The following is a 22,762-nucleotide window of genomic DNA, read 5'->3' on the forward strand; positions in this document are numbered from 1 at the left end:
CCCTATATCTACATACAGAGCATGTCATCTTTATGCAGCCAGACACCATGATCAGTAGCTCAGAAAGGACCAAATGTTGGCACTAGATAGGCCACATAATTGTTGCAGATACATTTTTCTGTCATTTGACTACTTTGATAATGTAGAAATTGTTTGAGCTCTTCTGTGATTTCACCTAAAAGCCATTTGGGAAAAGAAGCCCTCGGTGTTGGGGATAAACTAGTGTCAATGTCTCTCCATCAGAGCTGATGACCCTGTTCAATCCTGCACTCATCAGTCCTCCTTCTGATGAAACAAACTTGTATGCCCCTCAGTTTGTTCAACACAGGTAAGGACAGCAATATCTGGAAAAGAGATATCGTACTAATGACTCTCGCTGATTCCAATGATTTGTTGTAATCTCCTTGTTGTAGCACACTGTTGGAGCAGGCTAAGGAAGTGTCCCTCTCCCTCCAAAACAGTCAGGTAGGTGCTGCAGTGTCTGCACTCCCATCTTAAAGGATATTAAAAAATCAAATAGGAAAATTATTCATTTTTTTTTACTCCTACAGGTCATTGATTTGGATAAAGATTGGAAGCTGGTCCTTCTCTTTGCTCAAGTGGATCAGCTCTGTGCCTGTGAGCAGCAGCAGGTAAACAGCAAAATACTTTAATATTGATGTTACAGAACTATTGTTAGGAAAAATAGATATATTTTCAAAGCTGTTTCTTTAAACTGTGTTGCCTCAAACACTGAAGTTACAGAGTCCAACTTATATAACTTAAATAATGACCTTGATGTTTATCTGAAATTACACAAAGCTACAATAGAACTTCTTAAAGGACCATCAAAGCTAAAACAAGGCAGTGAAATAAGGGATGCGTAACGGATTAATATTAAGGTTACTAAAGTCGCCAACTGTTGTGTTCTTGTGAAGTTTCAGTCTGTTATCAAGGCCGTGGTTGAAGAGGTGGATGATGCTCTGCAGCTGCTGCACTCTCAGGTATATTTCAGATTGTATACAGTATTTTTTATTCAGTAGCTATAACTGCATTGCTAATATTTACACAACTGACATTTTGTTTCACGCAGCTGAGGCGAGCCATCGTCAGTGTTGGATTGTGGGTTGGAGAGCCTGACAGTTTCCACAAAAAGTGAGTTAATTTGTAAAATTACTAATTTCTTGCCTAGTGAAATTGAAGACTTAATCACACACCATTTTTTCTGAATAGTAATATGTATGTTAAGTTTAATGAGCAAATCTGTTATACTGACAGGATGTGTCGATGCTTGGAGACAAACAATGAAGGAGAATCCAGACTTCAGAGGGCCATGCTGAGTCATGCTCTGCAGGTTTGTCGATTATTCACATCAGAATATCTGTAACATTTTGTTTTTTTAGCTGCTTTAAAATGTTCTTCTCAACTCTATTTCACTGAGCAGGAGTCTTTGGACGAGCTCATGATAAAGAGGCGATGGTACGGGGACAGAGAGGACTTCACTGTCATTGTGCAGGACACACCTTTCATCACAGGCCCTTCTTCTGTCTCTGTGAGTTCACTTGCACCATGTTGCATCCCTTGTTAATCCTTACTGGAGGTGAGGGGAGCTGTAGTCATCTTTCACAAAGGACTTTAGTGCTGCAAAACTCAGTGGTGTATGAAAGGACGTGTATCCTTTGACTCCTGGTTTTCCTTTAACAAGGGACAGATCTCAAATACTAAATATATAAAAATGTTTAGACTCATCATATCAGGAAAAGCACTATTAACTTAAACATAGCTCTGTGCTATTCAGTTGTCCCAGTATGCCATGTGACACGTCAATATATAGTTTGTGAAAAAGGCCTTTTCAAAGGCTAAAGCTAAAGTATAGCATATGGCATCTTAAAATAAAATAGAATAAATTAAAGGACGGTTGTTATATGGAGTCAACTCAAGCTATGTTTTTTTGGAACAACTAAGTTCTTGTTTACATTTTCAATTTATTTAAATATAAAACCCTTTTGTAAGAAAATACTTTTTTTTAAAATTCCATTTCATTGTTGACTGGGTTTCCTTTAACTTTGTATGTGGCTTTTTATTTTTATTCATCCATTTATTTTGCTGCATCGAAGAACTGGTTAAAGGAGAGCAACACAACACTTTTGCAATCAGGCTGTTAAGACCATTTATTGTTTAGAAGCAGATGAGTGGGTTTCAAAGACGTCAGTAAACAGATACAAAACAACACAATTTAGAAAATTGCATCTGCATCGAAGTAATAAATATAACACAATTAACTTCCTATGAACGCAGGATCACAGCCATGCTACAAGTACAATGCTGGCTGACCAAAACCAAAATGAAAACAAAACCCACTAACTTTACCTGTTAAAAACTAAAAACGAAGGAGGGGACCACCTCTATAGCTAGTGTGCTCACAACTTCCTGTTCCTACGTGTACTTGTGCTCTGTATGTTTGTAAAAGAAAAATAATTAAGACAAGTATTTTATACCTCTTGTATTTTAGTAACATCTCTTCCTGTGACTGTGAAATGATGCAAAGTTACAATGTATTTATCAAAGACAATAAAACATGAAATACCAAATCAAAAACAACAGTTTGTAACAGGAACAAATACAGAGTCCTGGTTATCATATTAAATATGAACTTTCTGTATCTAATGTACAGTATGTTTTCTTTTAACAGAGTGAGCAACAAGCACCACAACAAGCTGATACACTGATGGTGCAGATGTGGACAAACCTGGTGAGGCCTAAAGCAATCTAATCTTATCAACCTCCTGCACTCTCTGTCTTTATAATATAGAAACACGAACACAGCAGCAGAATAAGTGTTCATACCCTTTACTCAAGGATAAGTACTGACACCACACTGGGAAAATTCTCCACTACAATCAAAGGTCATGCATTGAAACCCTTTTAAAGTAAAATTTGTGTCAGTACAATGACTTTTAATCAAAGTATCAAAAGTATAAGTGCTCATTTTCCCCCAAAAAATTCCTGTCAGTGTTTAAGTATTGTTTATGATTTTTTGTTTAATTAATATTACTGCTGCATTAATGTGTATGTTTTATTTAAGTGATGTAGATATTTATGGCTGTGCTAATTTTAACTACTTCATATACTGGTTTATCAGAAAGAATCTAATTCATAATCACAAATTTAGGAGATACATGGTTTTCACTGGGCAGCAAGGGGATGAAAATTTATAATTTGAAAAGTAACTAAATCTGTCAAACAAATTTAGTGCAGTAAAAAGTATAATATTTGTGATGGAGTAGAAATATGAAGTTGTTTAAAATTGGAATACTATAGTAAAGTCTAAGTACCTTGAATTTTTATAAAAGTACAGTACTTGAGTATATGTTCTTAGTTACATTCCACCACTACACACACGTATACACAAACATTAGGAGTCATTGTTCTATCTGTCGTAAACATGAAGACAATAAGTTTTCTATCTTTCAGCTGCAGCCCATAAGTGGCCAACATAAGACAGAACACAATGGAAATATCATTGCATTGCCATGTCCGACTGAGGTTAGTATACTGTACCACAATCTTACACGCATGTAGTTACATCAGCATGTTTAAATGAGCCATTAGATGTATTGTACTTGAAAATAGGTTTCAGTGTTTCAAGCTAATATTCTACACCTTCCCAACCTTCCTCTTTTTCCTTTTATCTCTCTTCCTCTCTCTGGCTATCTGCCTCCTACCCATAGAACAAACCATTCCTGAGGACGGAGGGAAACTCCCCTTCATATTCCCAGAGTGATGTCTCTCCTCTCCTTCACCCAGTGAGTATTGTGTGGTATTCAGCCCAAATGGAGGTCTCGTACGCTTCTTGGTTAGTTCTGACTGTGGATCTGCTTTGTGTGTGCGGTCAGTTTAGAGGCACAGTGATGCTGTGTGAAGACCTCAGCCCCTCACTCTCTACACCCACCTCAGGTACAGTAAGATGGTTTACACTTCCATGTTAGGCATTTATCTGGCGCCAGGGTGACTCTCAATTGACTGGAAAAAGCTGAATAATGCTTTTTTTGTGGGTAATTTTATTCATAAGGTGTATTCATGTTCCATTTTTCATAGATAGGCTTGTTATGTTGCAAGACAGGCATATTGCAGTTGATTGATAAGATTTTGTCTTTCTTTTTTAACTTAAATATTTTTGTAAATGACACATGAACAGATAACACAAAACAAAGGCATCACATTGACATAAAAATATAAAACACACTTTATATTGTTTTTTCCTTTCTTCTGTCACTAATCTGTATATTTATTACTTCTATCATTTTATAATGAAAAATTATATATTTGTATTATTTTACATTACAGTCTCTCTGAAAGTCTTGTGTTGTCTAACTTGTTAAGTTTAGAACCTTTACTGTCCTGACTTGTCTCTTTCATTTTCCCAGTCCATGAACTCAGGCCTGGAGATATCAAAGTGGTGGCTGCCTTGGGAGACTCTCTGACAGTGAGTCATTTTGTCATTCTTTTAAGTTAATAGGTTACAGTGAAGTGCAAGCCTTATAATATAAAGTACCAAGTAGAATTAAATATGTAAAATAAAAACTGAGAATAGATCCTAGAAGCACGACCATCATCTTCAGCACCAACATATATTATTAATGCAGTGTACAATAACAAGTAAAATATTGTATATTAGAAGCTCTAGTGGATAATGCTATATTCTATACAGTAAAGTGAAAGATTGTCCTTGGATATCAAAATTGAATACATTTACGTTGGATATATTTCTACCCACAAGAAAAAGTAGAGGTCAGTCATTTAATAATTAAGAGAAAGATATGTATATAGCTGTAAAAAAAAAAAGATTTTAAAATGTGCAAGAGAACAGCAGATAGTATTGCAAAGATACAACATATGGATGTGTATTATTATAGATGATCTGTATGAATGCTGATAAACGTTGTATGACCTGTCTTTTGTATCTGAACCACATCAAATAATTTCGTATTACTACGATTTGTTAGATGTACTAAAATCTATTTGATTAATTGAAAATATAATATGTGGATTAATCCAGAATGAAAATAGTCAGACTTAATTACATAACAGTTGGCTTTAATGTGTGAACAACCCGAAGATCTCAAGGCCTTGATAGATATTTCTAAGATAATCATATTAGAGAAATTGAAAGATGAATTTAGTACAATTGTAACACATTTTTAATATCTAAATTAAGAGAAGAGCCCGATATACGCATTTACTGTAAAATATGGAGAACTTCTGTCTTATTACATCACGTTACTGAAACACTGTCCTGGTCTATCCGTCAGGCAGGGAACGGTATTGCATCCAACCCCAATAACATCTTGGATGTCCTGAGTCAGTACAGAGGTTTATCCTGGAGGTAACTTAAGACTCTTCAACTATCACACAACATTGCAACATAATACCAATGTTACATGTTTTTTGCAATGCTGGTATGAATTTGGTTCTATGACCATCCATTTCTTTAGTTGGAAAGGAATTTTAAGTCATAATTTTAACATTATATAATATGTTTTTTTGCAGTATTGGTGGAGATGAAAACCTCACAACTGTCACCACGCTGCCCAGTGAGTCCTTTTAATGACTTGTGTCTGGTTCAAATAACACAAAGTCAAGCTCTCTTGTTGTGGGATTTTTATTGTTATTTGCTCTTTTATAACAGACATCTTAAAACATTTTAACCACAACCTGACGGGCTATTCTGTTGGCAAGGGCAAGCAGCAGACTCATCAGGCTTTCCTCAACCAGGCTGTAGCAGGAGCTAAGAGCAAGTGAGTGCTATCAGAGGATCAAAGCTGTTAACAGTTTGACATATAATTTATTCTCAATTGAGGTTATAAAATGAAATGAAAATTGACTTACGGTCTTCTTACTAGCTTTTTCCAGACCTCAAATGAAAATTATTCCATCGTTATAAAATTGATTTTATAAAAAGTTGGAAGAAAGTAGAATTTTAATGAATATACAGTATATTTGTTAAAACAAAGGTGCTTTTAATTGTCTGCTAAATATTTGCCATTTCATTGTGATATTTTGTTTTGTTTGTGTTTTAAGGAACGTACCAGATCAGGTGCGAGCCCTGGTGGCAAGGATGAAGAATGACTCTGTAAGTTTACAAGTGGATATTTATTCTTTACCTATTTTAAATTTGCCAACTCCACTATTAAAAAACTTCTCCTTTATCAACACTACATAGTACTCACATTCCCTCACCTCCTTGTTTGTTGCACAGAGAATCAATTTTAAATCAGATTGGAAGGTGATCAGCCTTTTTATTGGTGCAAATGACATCTGTGACCACTGCTACAACTCTGTGAGTACTAAGAGTGATAATGCATCAGTCGTTTCATGTGGGGCCAAAAGACACAACGTAAAAATGTTTTCCTTTTATTAACAGCTACTTTACTCTAAAGAGAATTTTATTCGTAATGTTCGAGACAGCCTGGATTATCTACACAAAGAGGTAAAGATTAACAGACTTGCAGCTACATTTTCAGATACATGTTGGTCTGGTTGATTGTTTATGCGCATTAACTTACCTTTATTTCCGTCAGGTGCCTCGAGCTCTGGTGAATTTAATAGAGCCTCTCCATATAACCCCTCTGAGAGAAATGCATGTTGACACTTCAATTAAATGTCCAACTTGGCTGGTAAAGTGAGTATCCATTTTATCCGCCTTTTCAAATTCTCTCTGATATTGAAAATATAATAAATTACCATAAACAGTGGTATAAACGTCTTGATCTCCCTCATTTTCCAGGATTCTGTGTCCTTGTGTCATCTTGCCAAATCCCGACTCTAAAGCTCTGCAAATGGTGGAGGACATCAATAGAGGCTATCAGGTAGGAAAGACCCCCCCAAAAAACATACTAAGTATGTTAAAAAGTCCAGTTTCTCTTTAGGCATTGATACCTTCTCTTTCTTTTATTTAAGCGTATGCTGAATGAGCTTGTGGAGTCAAGCCGGTACGACACTCGCTCAGACTTCACTGTTGTCATCCAGCCTTTTTTCAGAGAAATCATCGTCCCCAGACTGCCGGTCAGTAACAAAACTCTGTCTTTCATATGTTGACTGCACAGACGAGTCTGGTCTCGTCACCTTATCTAATACAAAACTGCAGGCTTAGCACCAGAATCATGACGATATCTCTGCTATAGTATACAGTCTACAATGTTTGGCAAAGATTTTGCACACAGCACGTACAATTTTTTGTTGGCAGTTACCACTTACTAAAATTAGAATGTTTTGATACTGATTTTGTCATTAGGCCAATCAAAGGTCAACAGTACAAAAACCTTGGCTGTGGTTAGGGACATACTTAAGCTTTCTTGTGCAAAGTAGAAGAGAGTATTGATACAACTCAGAAGTTTGTATGGTAAGTATTAAGCTACAGCCAGCCACCAGTTAGTTTATCTTATCACAAAGACTGGGAACTGAGGGAAATGGCTAGCAGGGTTCTGAAATTAACTAGATAATAAAGGTTCAATATGAGAACCTGACTCTAAATGATCCTTAAGTTTCATACATTTACTGTACCTTTTCCACAGGATGGCCGTGCTGATCGCTCCTTCTTCAGCGCTGACTGCTTCCATCTCAGCCAGAAAGCCCAGACGCAAATGGCTCGCTCCCTCTGGAACAACATGGTAAGTGTATATATATATATATATATATATATATATATATATATATATATATATATATATATATATATATATATGCCCCCCTTCTTATAGCAGAAATTTATGTAAAAGTGTATTTTAAATTACTCTAACTCGTGTTTTCATAGCTGGAACCTCTGGGCAATAAGACCATCCTACAGGATTTCTCTGTAGACATTGACCTAAAATGTCCAACCAAGGTGGGAATTTGTGATTAAACAGAGAGTCAGTGCTTTATATGCTGTTGAATGTGTTTTCTTTGTAAACACTCTGGCCATCATGTAATGTAAGTCCTCTCCTTTGTCTGCAGTCTTCACCATACATCCGAACCTATAACAACAGCAATTACATGTATGCTGGTCCTTCTCCAACACCAGGACCTATAACAGTAAGCATTTCCTCTCTATCTGCGAAGCTGAGAAGTGACTTCTACAGTCCCTGACAAAAGTCTTGTCGCTTGGGTACAAGTTGACCTTAAGTGCCCCTCAAATATATTTGTAATCAATTTTTTTTTACAAGAAATGGCTAATTTCAATCCCAACAGCTTTTGAAATAATGTTTTGGTGCCAAACGAAACTGCTGAAAAGCATTCTAACGTTCACAGCTTGGTAAAGCCCACTGAGTCAGTTTTTGCAAAGACAAAAGTCTTGTCGCCTTGTCATATGATGCACCCAATCCTAGATTACAGCCTCACCTGTGATCAATAATTGATCAATCAATTAGTGGGTGTGTATAAAAAGAACCCCAGCACACCAGACCTTCACATCAACTGCAACTTGACCTCTGACAACATGCCTAAGATTCACCCTGAGACCAAAGCGTTGATTATCAAGAGGCTGAAGACCAGATCCACTGCTGAGGCTTCAATGTGTCTCAGCGTCAAGTACAAAGAATAAGAAAAAGATTTGAAGAGACTGGAGATGTTTTTGACAAGCCCAGGTCCGGCAGACCCCGCAAGACAACTGCTCGGGAGGACCGTTTGTTGGCTCGAAAATCCAAGGCCAGCCCCTTTTCCACTGCAGCAGAGCTCCACCAGGCCTGGTCACCTCAAGTCCCTGTGTCAACCAGGACAGTTTGTAGAATTCTGTCTCGAAATGGCCTCCATGGTCGAATCAGTGCCCAGAAACCAGCACTAAACAAAAGGCAATTAAAAAAACGTGTGGCATTTGCCAAGGCCCATAGCCTGCTAAAAGGATGGACGCTGGAAAAGTGGCAGAAGGTGGATTTCTCAGATGAATCTTCGGTTGAATTACATCACAGCCGCCGCAAATATTGCAGGAGACCTACTGGAGCCCGCATGGATCCGAGATTCACCCAGAAAACAGTTAAGTTTGGTGGCGGAAAAATCATGGTCTGGGGTTACATCCAGTATGGGGGTGTGCGAGAGATTTGCAGGGTGGAAGGCAATATCAATAGCCTAAAATATCAAGAAGTATTAGCTACCTCTTACATTCCCAACCATACAAAGGGTCAAATTTTGCAGCAGGATGGTGCTCCATCGCATACTTCCATCTCTACATCAAAGTTCCTCAAGGCGAAGAAGATCAAGGTGCTCCAGGACTGGCCAGCCCAGTCACCAGACATGAACATCATTGAGCATGTCTGGGGTAGAATGAAAGAGGAAGCATGGAAGACGAAACCAAAGAATCTTGATGAACTCTGGGAGGCATGTAAGACTGCTTTCTTTGCTATTCCTGATGACTTCATCAATAAATTGTATGAATCATTGTCGAACCGCATGGATGCAGTCCTTCAAGCTCATGGAAGTCATACAAGATATTAAATATGGATCTCACAGCACCACTACTTAATTCACTGATGTTATGCAACATATTTTTGTATTTGAAGTAAATTATTTGTTCAATTTTCACATTACTCTCTGTAGGCGAGTCTTGCCAAAATCTGACCTTTCTGTGTTCATTAAATGATCAATCTTTCTTCAGTGAAGCAAATTTATTTTAGTATATTAAACATAATTTGGGAGGGTTTTAGCTTTCATATGAGCCATTTCTAAAACCAATGGATAAATTAAAAGTCAGGTTATAAGCTGTTGTTTCTACAAAATGGATAAGGGACTGTAGTACAAATAGAATATAGATTGATTAACTTAAGGCCTGAATGAAGCTAAAATTTCACAGAAACTCATGAAGTGTTAAAACAGTTAGTTGATTAATCAATGGAACATAACTCATTGTTACACCCTGAAAAGGGGAGAAATCAATAAAGGTGCTCGGACACGATGCTTTCTCTGTGGCAGCTTCATTGAGAATTCTGTATTGTTTTCAACGTATTCACATAGGTACAAAAGTAAACACACAAACACATTAGTATTAATTCACAAACATAAACATACTTCAAACGTCATACTTTGAATGCGTGTCTTACTGAGCTAAAACTCAATCAAAATGCGCGCAATATGCTGGTCGCATGCCGCTCCGTGGCGGCCACTGACGAAGCAGGGTTCAGCTAGCTGCTTAGCAGTATACAAATGAACAGTCTTAAAATTACAATAACGCTGCCAAAAACACAACATTCAGTCAGCATGTCAACAAAACAACTTATATACTATTACATATTACAAAGTTTCAGAGCAGAAATACTCATTTAGCACCTGAAAAGGGGAGAAATCAATAAAGGTGCTCGGACACGATGCTTTCTCTGTGGCAGCTTCATTGAGAATGAGGCATCGTGGCCGTGAGCTCCCCCTTCCGGCCGCTGCAGGCATGACTAGTATATACTCATATCCGCCACTACATTTGTCCAAGTGGAGAAAATCTATCGACACGAGTTCAAATGGAGTGGTGACAATACTGGTGAGAGGTGCCCGTGTTTCTTTGCAGGGCGTCTTTTGCTTCAGGCAAGTACAAGTCCTTGCCACATAATGTTCAATTTCTTTTTGCATATAAGGCCAAAAGAATCTATCTCTGATCAGTGATGTTGTTCGATCAATGCCTTGATGGCCCATCTCATCATGCAACTCTTTTAGTACAGTGGTCGTATACCTCTCAGGTAATACAAGCTGTGTTCTGTTTGTTGTCTTCCTGCGAAGAATGCCATCTTCATCAATATGAAGACTTTCCCATCCACGCAGTAGACACTTGCTTTGCTTACTGAAGGCATTAAGTTCCTGTCCTGATGGCTTTTTGTCCTTCAGTTTGCACTGCATTACTGGACCAATGTTTTTGTCATCTTCCTGTGCTTGTCGAATCTCAGCAACTGAGAATGGTTTGTGCGTCTCTTCACTGACTGCTGTACATTGTAGAGAGGTAAGTACAGGACAGACCCATGGTGAGATGGAGTCTTGGGTCTCAACAGCTTGGGTTGTCGCTGCCACACAATCTGATGCCAACTCTTTGGTACACTGTCCCATCATCTCCTCGATATTTACAGGCATTCTTGACAGACTGTCAGCATCCACATTTTCTTTACCTGGACGGTATCGGATGGTAAAATGGAAGTCTGCAAGCTCCGCTACCCATCTGTATCCAGTTGCGTTGAGCTTGGCACTTGACAGGACATAAGTAAGCGGATTATTATCACTAAACACAGTGAAAGTAGGTGCATAATACAGGTAATCTCTGAATTTTTCTCTAACTGCCCACTTTAAGGCGAGAAATTCCAATTTTCCTGAGTGGAGATGGTAATTCCGTTCAGAGGCTGTCAGTGTCCGGGAACCGTAGGCTATCACACAGAGTTTATCATCCTGTCGTTGGTATAGGACTGCCCCAAGGCCTTGGTTTGAGGCATCTGTATGGAGGACAAATGGTTGTGAGAAGTCTGGGAACCCAAGGACTGGTGGCTCTACCAGACAGTCTATTAGCCGCTCCAATATGCATTGATGTTCTTCCGTCCACACAATTGGTTTGTTTGACAGCACTCCTTTACTCTTCCATGTAACTCGTCTTGTGTTTACCCTGTTTTGTGGCACATTGTTGTCTTCGGTTGTCCCTTTCAGCAAGTTGTAAAGTGGCCCCGCGATACGGGAAAAGTCCTGTATGTAGTTCCTGTAATAACTTAACAAGCCCATAATAGATCGTAGCTCTCCTACATTGCTCGGTCTCTTATCTTTAAGATAAGATAATCCTTTATTAGTCCCGCAGCGGGGAAATTTGCAAGGCTCTCAAGGCTCTCACAGCGATGGTGTCAGCTGGATCGATCTTGCTACCTTCAGCTGAAACGACTCTTCCCAGATAGCGGACCTTGTGTTTAAATATTTCGCACTTGCTGGGTTTTAGTTTGATCCCGTACTTCCTTAACAGCTGAAGCACTTTTCTGACGTGGTTTACATGATCCTCAAACGATTGACTGTGCACTAGTGTGTCATCCAGGTAGGGCACACAGATGTTGTCCCGCACGTCTTCCAAACACTCCTCCATACAGCGTTGAAAGGCTGCGGGTGCGTTCATTAGCCCGAATGGAATCCTTATCCATTCGTACAGGCCCCATGGGGTCACAAATGCAGTCAAAGGCCTGCTATCTTCATCAATAAAGCCCTGATGGTAGGCCTTTCCTTGGTCTAACAATGAGAACCACGAGTGGCCACCAAGACTGTCAAGGATGTCCTGCACTCGAGGAATCGGTTGTCTATCTGGCTGGGTCTTTTTGTTTAATTCTCGGTAATCTATGCAAAGACGTAGGCTGCCATCCTTTTTCCTTACACAGACAACCGGTGAGGCATAAGGTGAGTTGGATTTCTTCACCCATCCCTGCGCAATAAGGTTGTGCAGGTAGTCTTTCATCTCTTTATATAGCGGCTTCGGCACCGACAGGTAAGTGCGTGCTACAGGATCCGTATCCTTCAACGATATGCTCAGCTTCAACTTCTCAATACATCCGATGTCGTCATCTGATTTGGAAAAAGAGGAGCATTCCTCGCGAAGCATGTTCTGCACTGCTTCTCTTTCAGGTTCATTCAGGTGGCTCAGGTCGATTGGTGGGTTCCATGGAAGGTCAGTAACTTGCTCACTCTCTGCATTCACTTGACTCACCGACACTGGAGGGCAATGATTGGGTTTCTCTAAAACAGTAGCTGGATACACAGCCTGGACTTGCTGTAAGGTACCCACAACAGTTCTTCCTGACAACTCAATATCATGATCAGTGGGATTTTGCACATCAAGGACAACGTAAGGTGAAACACCACTTCTGAGCTTCACCAACGTCTCACAAAACTCAAGGCCTTCAGCCCACTGAGGATTTATGTCAGGCTCAAAGAGAAGTGTGGTGTCTTTCTTCAGTGGCCGTGTCTGCACCTTACAGTCAATCTGAACAGAGGTGTGTTTGTATACGATGTCTTTTGTCGTTCTCACAACATAGTCACATGACTGTTCAGCAGTCACCAGATTAATAAAGGCTGTAACATTTTCTTTCCCAAGACTAGGGAAAGCCGCTTTTACTGTCTCATGCAACTTCTCTCTTCCCGTAGCGTCACGTTGTTCTGTAGCACTGGTTTTTACTATTTGCTCAATGACATTAAAGCCTAAGATGGGCTGTGAAAGACTTCCGCCTTTCATCACTAGCATGGGGACAACAAGTTCTTTGGGGTGGGCTCCCTCTGCAGCTAACCCAAAAGTGACTTCAATGAAACCTTTATAAGGCATGCTCTGTCCGTTAGCAGCTGTGATTTTCAAATCGTCGGTTGCATCAAGTAACTCAGAGACATCTCTTAACTTCTCGTGTGGCAAATGTCTCCTTTTCCACTTTTCATCAACAATGCAGACTTGTGAGCCTGTATCCCATAATGCTTGAGTTCTACGACCTTGTATGTAGCACTCAACCATACACCGTTTCCCTACCAGAGCAACAAGACGAGAATGGCTGTCCTCTTTCTTGGTGCGGGTGGTACTTGTCCTTGGGTGAGAGCGCTGGTTACATCGTTTTCTATGTTTTGGCCAATGCTCAGCCTGACAGATTTTAGAACAGTAAATGTCTTTTTTACAGGATGCACATCTTTTGAGTCTTTGGTTTTTCGCAGTGACACCACAGTGGGAGCAGTGCTGTTGGGACATTTCACTGTTGCTGGTTACTCCCTGTCCCGTGGGGGTAACCCTACTCCGTTTAAAGGACCATCCTTGTCTTGTCTGGTTCCTCTCACCCTGCAACCTGCGAGGAAGTGTTCACTGCTACCGCATCTGTAGCAATGGGAGCAATACTCACTTCCACTTTGCTGGCAGCCAATACATTTTCTCAGTCGTGCACGATTCGGGGGAGGGTACTGGTGCTGTGGTGCAAACCCTCGTTGGTATTGAGCTGTCTCTCCTCTTTGTCCTGGTCCTGGGGGAGGCCAGCGGCTTTGTGGTGGATACTGGAACTGGGGAGGAGGGATGTATTCCTGTGGTACAGGTGAAGCCAGATACTGTGTCTGTGCTGGGTTAGGCTGTCGAATTGACTCTCTGATTTGTGCAACTTCAGCGCATAGGTTTTTCAATAATGCCATGTCAGAACGCATTTCTTTCAGTTCATTTAGTACATCAGACTGGGTTTTGCTGGTGTGTTCCGAATTTGGGTTTTTCCCTTTTTTATCTGCAGGTGTGTCATTCGACTGGACTGAGTGCACAGTGGTTGGCCGCTGTTGGGTAAGTAGTTTTTTTTTTATTTTGTCTCTCTGCTTCATTTGCGCAAGCAATATTGAGTTTCTCGAGGAGCAGCTCATCACTTGTTGTTGTTCGTTGCAGGTACGGCTGGAGGTCACTTCTAATGCTATCATTTTGCAGGCCTGTCAGAACGGTATGGAGAAACATACTCTGTACAAGGACAGGATCATATCTTAGACCGGATTCTGCTTCCTGTGAAGCAAACAGGATTTTTTGTCTCAAATCTAGGGTGCGGATCAGGAAATTTTGTGGGGTTTCCTTACTACTCTGGACCTCTGAAGTGAGTTGTTTGTACAGTTCTGTTGCTCCCTTTTCTTGATAATGGGACCTGAGAATCCTCCTCAAGGTAGGTAAGGTAAGGTTGCTTTTTCCCTCCAGGTAGCTGCGTAATTGTAAGCCTGGTGCTATTGCTCTAATCACTGCATCAACTATTTCTATTTCAGGAAATCCCTTACTGATGCCTTGCTCAATTTGGTGTGCTAGACTGGAGAAGGTAAGTTTGTCTTTTTGTCCTGGCTCACCAATCTGGCCTGATATTTTAAATTCTCTGTTCCACTGTAATGAGAGACGAGGTTGGGGGGTCTGTTGAGCAGAGACATGGTGTTGTTTAGCACTGATACCTTCCCCACTCACTAACTTCTTGGCTCCACTGGTTTGGTCTGGTTTCTCCTGTAGTGATAACGCTAATGCTAATTGTAGAGTCTCTATCTCTTTTTGCAACCGTTCTCTTTCTGAAGGCTGAACGACCTGCTCTTGCACCAAATCTGTCTCTTTGGCATCTGAGGCTACCTGTTCTAGAGCACTATTTTTAGCAGCCTGTTGCAACTCATCAATTTTATCATTCAAAATAAGTAGCTCTGCCATACCCTGATCCTCAAGTTCATCTAACTCTTCTCTCTCCAAGTGCCTTGTGACATGTGAAATGAGAGAGGAGCGACTTTTACCTGATACATTTTCAACTTCTGAACCAGCAATAAGTAGAAAATCACAAACTTCAATCAAAGCATCTCTTGTTAATGTGTACAGGGCGCCACCAACTTCTAGTTTCAAGTTCTCTAGCTCCGAAGAATCCATTTCAGTCTCTGACCCGTGGACAATGTCAATGTGATGCAGAACCTTCTCTTTGTAGATGAGACAACGTAGCTCTCCTGGCACCCGTGGTTAACCTCAGATTGCATTCAAGTCTCTCTACGCAGTTGTTGAACCACCACACGCTATCGTCCACCCTGGCTGTAGATGTAAAGGGTTGAATGATGATCGGGACGTCTATCTGGGACAGCTGGTCCTCCTCACATTCATCCCAGCGGTGCCTCCAAAATGTTACACCCTGAAAAGGGGAGAAATCAATAAAGGTGCTCGGACACGATGCTTTCTCTGTGGCAGCTTCATTGAGAATTCTGTATTGTTTTCAACGTATTCACATAGGTACAAAAGTAAACACACAAACACATTAGTATTAAATCACAAACATAAACATACTTCAAACATCATACTTTGAATGCGTGTCTTACTGAGCTAAAACTCAATCAAAATGCGCGCAATATGCTGGTCGCATGCCGCTCCGTGGCGGCCACTGACGAAGCAGGGTTCAGCTAGCTGCTTAGCAGTATACAAATGAACAGTCTTAAAATTACAATAACGCTGCCAAAAACACTCAACATTCAGTCAGCATGTCAACAAAACAACTTATATACTATTACATATTACAAAGTTTCAGAGCAGAAATACTCATTTAGCACCTGAAAAGGGGAGAAATCAATAAAGGTGCTCGGACACGATGCTTTCTCTGTGGCAGCTTCATTGAGAATGAGGCATCGTGGCCGTGAGCTCCCCCTTCCGGCCGCTGCAGGCATGACTAATCAACCCCCCAGTGTCCTCTCTCAAAAAGGCTCAACAAGTCGATCATAGATTAACTACTAAATTTACCCTGTTAACCTTTTTAACATTTTCTAATAAAATCAATCTATCACATCATCAGCTAATTCTGTAATCAATTCATATTTTCAAGTTATTCATCAAGTAAAAATTCCAAAGATTATCCAGTTCCAGCTTCTTACATTTCTAACATCTATTTTCTGTTTTATATGATTATTAATTGAACATCTTTGAGTTTAGGATATTTGGTTGCACAAAATAAGGAGTAGATAAACGTGTCCTCTGGCTCTGTGGACTTCCTATGGTTATTTCTTTCTATTTTAGAACTGGGGAAGTGATTTATCCTGTGTGGACGTTGCTCCATCTGACACTGTGCCATCTTCAGGTGAGATAGACTCTGCATTATCAGTAGACAGTCGATATGAGATGCAATGTCCTCTTTCATCTGAAAGCTGAAAGAAGGACAGCAATACACGCTAGACACTAAGAATGAAAGGGCTGCTATCAACTGAACCAATTGTCACATGGATTGTTACAATGTCTCATCAAGATAATTTAACAGTTGCTCTAATAACATACAAATTATACGCATAATGATTTTAATCTGAGGGGGAAATGGTTGAAGTAAATAGGATATGCTCATAACAGGTGATGGTTAAATGCTTAATATTACATATTATAGGGATGATCTGTGTAGTTTATCTTGATGTCAGTAGGTTGAACATCTTTTATGTCTTTAACCCTAGTTCACAAACTGAGACCAGCAGACATCAAGGTGGTGGCAGCCCTTGGAGACTCTTTAACGGTAAGTGTAACACAACATCCAAATTATAAGTACAGTAGACTTAATGTAAAAATGTTTGAAACTCACACATCTTTTTCCTTTCTTAATCAGCAATAGTCGATGAATACTTGACAGATTTGAGTTTTCGTGCACAATATAGTATATGTGTCTGTGTGTGTTTAACACCAACTTTAAACCCGTTGATATCAGCTATTTCGTGTCATTGCACTATGAACTCTCTAATCAATTTGTTATCAGGCAGATAGCTTGCACAGGTGATGATCTTCCCTTTTATGTTTTTAGGCTTTGATCTAACACTTTGTCAGTGTCTCACTGGTCATCTGCAGCATATTATTTTTATTTTATTTTCCATTATTTGGCTCTCTGTTCACAGGCGGGCACTGGCGCTAAGGCAAAGAACCTGTTCGACCTCAATAGAGACTATAAAGGAGTATCATGGAGGTATGACATGCATGCTACGTTAATGAGGTTTACATTAACCATAATATTTTACTAACCATGCTGATGTTTGTTGGCTTTTCTTGCAGCATTGGAGGGGATAATACTCTGGAGATGGTCACAACACTACCAAGTGAGTTTATGCCACTTGTCTTGGGAAAATATTCTGTATCTGTGAGTCACCATATGTGACATGAATAACAATATCTCCGACATAATGTTGCAGAGGAGCATTCTTTGTAATATTGGAAATACATAGATCAGACTATTTAACCTTAATGTTGGCAGTTTCTAAACAATTTTATTTTAGGTCCAGATCTGTCCTACAAGTCATACACAGATAGTCTTCTGTTCTTACATGAGGCCCAATGTCCCAATGGGATCCACTTTAACCAAAGGCTTCACTTGTAGTCTGGGGCCCGGTTGAATAGATGGAGAAAAAACTCAATCCTACTCAATCTTTTTTCCTCTTTATCTTCTCAGACATCTTGAGGAAGTTCAACCCTTCTTTAAAAGGTTTCTCCAAAGGCCAGGGCTCTAGACAGAAGGCCTTCAACGTAGCTGTACCTGGAGCTAAGACCTCGTATGTACAAATTCTCTTATTTCCTTCACCTGGGTTTAACAAATTCGAACAACCCATTGTCACCTCTCTAACGGCTATTTGCTTTTACTTTTTGTTGGGTTACAGAGAGATCCTAGTACAAGTCCAAGCTCTCATCAAGGCCATGAGAGAAAATAAGGTAAGACTTCCCAATGATAAATAATTATATCAGATTGCTTCAATAGTGTCTGCCTCTTCTCATGTTCTATAAACATGTTACACAGGAGGTGAATTTTGAAAAGGACTGGAAACTTGTGACAATATTTGTTGGAGGAAATGATCTTTGCAATTACTGCTTAGACCAAGTAAGTGATCTTTAAAATGTGTGTATTGTACATTATTAACCTCACTCTCCTGTATGTTTTTGAGATGCATTACAAAAAAATATTTCACATTTCTCTACAGAATAATCTGTCGCCGAAGAACTACAGCCAAAATATTATGCTCAGTTTGGACATGTTTTACAAAGAGGTGAGATATTAAACACTATAAGTTATTGTCATCTCTTGTCCTCATGAGTACAAGTGTGTCATGATTCTTCTTCTTCTCTCTCTGTATCTTTAGGTACCGAGGGTGTTGATTAATCTTGTGGAGATCTTGCAGATAGAGCCATTGAAATCAGTTAAGAGGAACACGCTGGGCTGTTCCCTCATGCAGAGGTTTGTTTAGCCTGTTTTCTCTCTGTTTCAGCTAGACATCTATATCAGGAGTGGGTGGAGACCAAAACAGAGCTAAAAGGAGAGTGAATGTTGGATTTGCATTTGTCGGTGGACCCATCACAACTCCAAATGAATGATATTGTTGCTTTGTGTCTGCTGGATGTGTGATGTTTGTATTTCAATTTAAAGGTGACACGTCATCCCTGTGTTTAAAACATGTTTCTGCTGACCCCAAGTGGTGACAAAAAAAGTTTCCCCTAAATGTTTGAAAACTAGTCAAGAGAGAGTTTATTCTTTAAGCATCTTATAAATATCAAGATGTTCTCAAGCAGATGTGTGAAATAAAAGACAAGCTTTCCAACCAGAGGTTAGTAATGTAGATAAGATTATTCCGCAATGTTTGTGTTGATCATTTGATATGTTCACGTCTCTCACTCCAAATTTTTGTGTCATTTCGAAATGCAGACATAAAGCAATTATTAGGGCGAACATTTGAGGTGTTGTAAATACCTCAGATTCAGTTATTTTGATACATAAACAGTCCTTACTACTGTTAACCTCTAAAATCATCTATTTCCTATTGATCAGTAAATCATTTATATTTGGATTTCAAGAGCCTCAACAAGCAAAGGTCTTTATACTGATCCTTTGATTTGGGTTTAGCTCCTTCCTCATCTCAACAAAAAAACAACAACAATAATCTCTTTTCCACAGGACCAGCTGTCCCTGTGTTATCAACCCAGCCGAAAACTCCCCAGAGCTTCAAGAGATAAGAAGAATCAATCTCGAGTATCAGGTAAAAATAAAGAGCTCTATTAATCATTTAAATATATATTTTTTAATGTGTTTTTCTCGGTCATTCCGTCAATTCTCTTTTTTCCCCCAGGCTGAGATCCAGCATCTTATTTCTGGAAATCGCTATGATGGAAAAGAAGATTTTGCTGTTGTCCTTCAACCCTTTTTACAAAATTCCTTCATTCCACATATTAAAGTGAGTTACAGAGACATACAAATGCATCCAAACAAGCATCCAGACATACAGTAAGTAATGAAACATACCCATGCTAAACATCAACTCTTTTCTCCAGGAGGGTGAGGTTGACACAAGTTTCTTCTCTGTGGACTGTTTCCACATAAGTGAGCGATCTCATTCTGAGATGGCTGTTGCCTTGTGGAATAACATGGTGAGAATGAAGCGGTAATGTACCAAACTGAAGCAGAATGACCAGTGTTTCCAAGTTTTTTTTTGGTTTTTTTCTGAAATTTTCTTTCTGTCTTCAGTTGGAGCCCATAGGCAAAAAGCAGACCTACAACAACTTCACACATGACCGCTCTAAGATTCATTGTCCCTCTGAGGTATGTGTCGCGATTTATGAAGTCTGGAGAGAAGTACCATTGCCCACAAATCAAATTATCATTGTATCACCAAACTAGATTTATTTATTCATTAGAGTTGAGTTTTAAGTATCGTTAAGTCTCAGTTTTATGGAAAAAAGTGTTGAATATAAAACAAATAAGTAATCATATGTCAGAATACAGACATAAATATAACATAACAGTTGAACAAGCCAATACATTTTTAAAACACAGCTCATATATAATGAAATATATAAGAGGTAACAATTAGGGAAATAAGTTATTTGAACTTTTTGTGTATCCCGTAACATGCTTCAGTTTTATGGACAACACTTTATATTATATGCTGTTATAGTTTGTTGTATTTTGTTTGTTTTGTGTTTCTGTGTGTCCATGTTTTACATTGGATTTAATCTGTATGCGTCTGTTACCAAATTGAAATATAATGATTACTTTCATTCTGCATCTTTTCTCAATAACAGAGGTTATAGAAGGTCATTTTATCATTTCAACAGTTCCTAAAGATTTGACCAAGAAACGTGGAATTATGAAATTAAACAATCGATGGGAAAATGGCTTGAAATGAAACACAATTTGTAAAAATGGCCTTTTGAAACAGAAACTATTGAAGTGACATAAAAGCAATATAACTCTGAGCTTGATTTGAAATATGTATTATATTATCCCACAATTTTATGATCTATAATTCGTCTGTATTTATTTATTTATTCGGATATTTTATTTCTTCATGTCTCATCTATTTAATATAGAACACGCTTGGTCTACATATTACTTGACTGATCAAGCCATAATCCTTAAACTGAAGTGTGGGTCTTTGTGGTTTGACTTTTCAGTATATTTGGACACAATTTCTCAAAGACTCTTCCATATAAATTTCAAAATTCTTAATTTCTGATATTTCTGCACTGACATATGGTATGTTTCCTATAGGCCAATCCCTTCATCTTCACTAAAATCAACAGCCTACCAAGTCCACCAGTAACCGCCACCACCACAACAGCTTCCACAGGCACCACGGCTACCACCAGCTCCAATTCAGCAACAACCATCACTGGAGTCAAGTGTCCTTCCTCTTTGCCCGTGTGGGTGCCAGTGATTGTGGGATTTGGCAGTTTACTGGCTGGCATGGTTTTTACTTGGCTTATTCTTGCCAGCTGTCAGCGTCGCAAAAGTAAAGTCGAGAAAGCAGTAGAAATGAAAGGAACTGTTTTTTGATGCAGTTGTTGTTATTAAGCTTCATGAAAGTTTGTGCGGACACATGTCTGGACAACTATTGGATGGATAGCCACAAAATTCTTGGTTTCATTTTAGTCTTCTTGCAACTATACATTATAGTTTATACCAGTGTAGTTATATTTATACGCCAACCTATAAATTATGTACCAACCTCAACATATCTTCAAACTTGACAAAAGTATGTTCATCTGGTCTTTTTCATCATAATAATCCCCCACATGATCAAACCACGGTACCATAAAAACTGTTACAGAATGACAAACTCGGATACACAAATGCATTATTTCCTCCCTTTCACACATGCTTACAGTTACAACAGTATTTGATATCTGATCAATATAACACCAGAACCTACCATTGCAATCCATGAAGTCCTGAAAAAACTCTTTGGTGTTTCCAACATGGGCCAACTGTGAGCAAAGTGATTGAGGGACACAAGGACATACTTCCTGTTCCTTATCACATACACAACCTGAACATCATAGCATGTTCATAGTTTAGTATCTGCAGCTAGGCAGGACAGGCCTGTCAAGCTTTGGATTTCTGACAAAATAGTGTACATCAGTAACTAAGGAGGCTTAGCAAACGGTCAGTTATGAGGTGAGTACAGCTGCCGTACCTCTATGATGTATAGATGTCTGTATGTATATGACTATCATAATTTGTTTAATTTTAATTTTAAATTAATATGTTGCTGTTCTAAAAATAGTTGTACAATTTCACAAGAAAAACGTTAATGGCTAAATGTTTGGGAGCCTGACTGGACGGTTGACAGATATCTTACCACTACACATAGTAGTTGTAAAAAATAAAATATGTCTACATAAATAAAGGGGCAACAAGGTTATTTAAGGATTTGGATGACGACAGCAGAGACAGTACTGTAAGTCGGGGGGATCAGTAAAACCGGGGATCTGGCCTTTCTCGAAGGAAGCTGGCCACTGAGCCGTCCTCGAGCCTGAGAACACTCAACCTATTAGTGGTGTCCTCAACCTGGTCAGGGTGTGCAGCATCCATTATCTAACAATAATTTGCTGCATCCATATTGTGCCTTCACACAGAATAGATAGTTAATGTTTATAGTTGATACCAAATTACAATTTCTGCCCAGGAAACATTAAACCTTAAAGAGAAATGTGAATGCACACTAATGCCATGTCCTAATCCTTGTAATTTGTATATACCTTTAATATGCCGTGTTCTAAAGTTGATATAATGCTACATTTTCTTATTTTAACTGATTGTATCTTATGGAGGAACTCGATGCCATCTTTCTTTTTACCAGTTTTATCTGATCAGTAATGAGAACTACATTTTTAGGTTTTTAAATGCCAATACATCAAAGCTATTTTTATAAGAATGCAATTGTTTTTTTTATCAAAACATTTTTTTATTGTTTTGGTAGTAAACACATTTTTATTAAAAACTTTCATGAATTCCACATATTTTTGTCATGGGGGCATCTTTATTTAAAGAAATGTTCTAGGTCTCTTCTTATTTGAGGTAAACTCACA

General features: G+C 39.0%; 1 protein-coding gene across 1 annotated transcript; it reads left to right on the plus strand.

Moving 5' to 3' along the window:
* Nucleotides 1–248: 248 nt before the first annotated feature.
* LOC129107591 (phospholipase B1, membrane-associated-like) lies at nt 249–21,227 on the plus strand. Its single transcript, XM_054619090.1, has 38 exons — nt 249–328; nt 414–465; nt 552–632; nt 918–983; nt 1,073–1,134; nt 1,258–1,333; nt 1,424–1,531; nt 2,672–2,731; nt 3,454–3,525; nt 3,711–3,785; nt 3,876–3,936; nt 4,407–4,465; nt 5,292–5,365; nt 5,530–5,573; nt 5,669–5,777; nt 6,061–6,112; nt 6,239–6,319; nt 6,404–6,469; nt 6,561–6,661; nt 6,767–6,848; nt 6,940–7,044; nt 7,554–7,649; nt 7,793–7,864; nt 7,975–8,052; nt 16,457–16,517; nt 16,879–16,937; nt 17,311–17,378; nt 17,465–17,508; nt 17,859–17,958; nt 18,064–18,115; nt 18,201–18,281; nt 18,382–18,447; nt 18,541–18,635; nt 19,350–19,431; nt 19,522–19,626; nt 19,724–19,819; nt 19,917–19,991; nt 20,943–21,227. The coding sequence occupies exons 1-38, from the start codon at nt 249–251 to the stop codon at nt 21,225–21,227; spliced, it is 3,081 nt and encodes a 1,026-aa protein (XP_054475065.1).
* The last annotated feature ends 1,535 nt before the right edge of the window (nt 21,228–22,762 follow it).

This window comes from Anoplopoma fimbria, chromosome 18 (genome assembly GCF_027596085.1).
Source record: "Anoplopoma fimbria isolate UVic2021 breed Golden Eagle Sablefish chromosome 18, Afim_UVic_2022, whole genome shotgun sequence".
In the NCBI taxonomy this organism is placed as follows: domain Eukaryota; kingdom Metazoa; phylum Chordata; class Actinopteri; order Perciformes; family Anoplopomatidae; genus Anoplopoma; species Anoplopoma fimbria.

What these genes read in the sequence shown, in the direction of transcription:
- LOC129107591 (XM_054619090.1), top strand. Translation starts at nt 249, where the DNA reads ATGACCCTGTTCAATCCTGCACTCATCAGTCCTCCTTCTGATGAAACA. An exon ending in CCTTGGGAGACTCTCTGACA is followed by an intron (nt 4,466 to 5,291) that starts GTGAGTCATTTT and finishes TCTATCCGTCAG; the next exon opens with GCAGGGAACGGTATTGCATC. An exon ending in GATGGTCACAACACTACCAA is followed by an intron (nt 17,509 to 17,858) that starts GTGAGTTTATGC and finishes TTATCTTCTCAG; the next exon opens with ACATCTTGAGGAAGTTCAAC.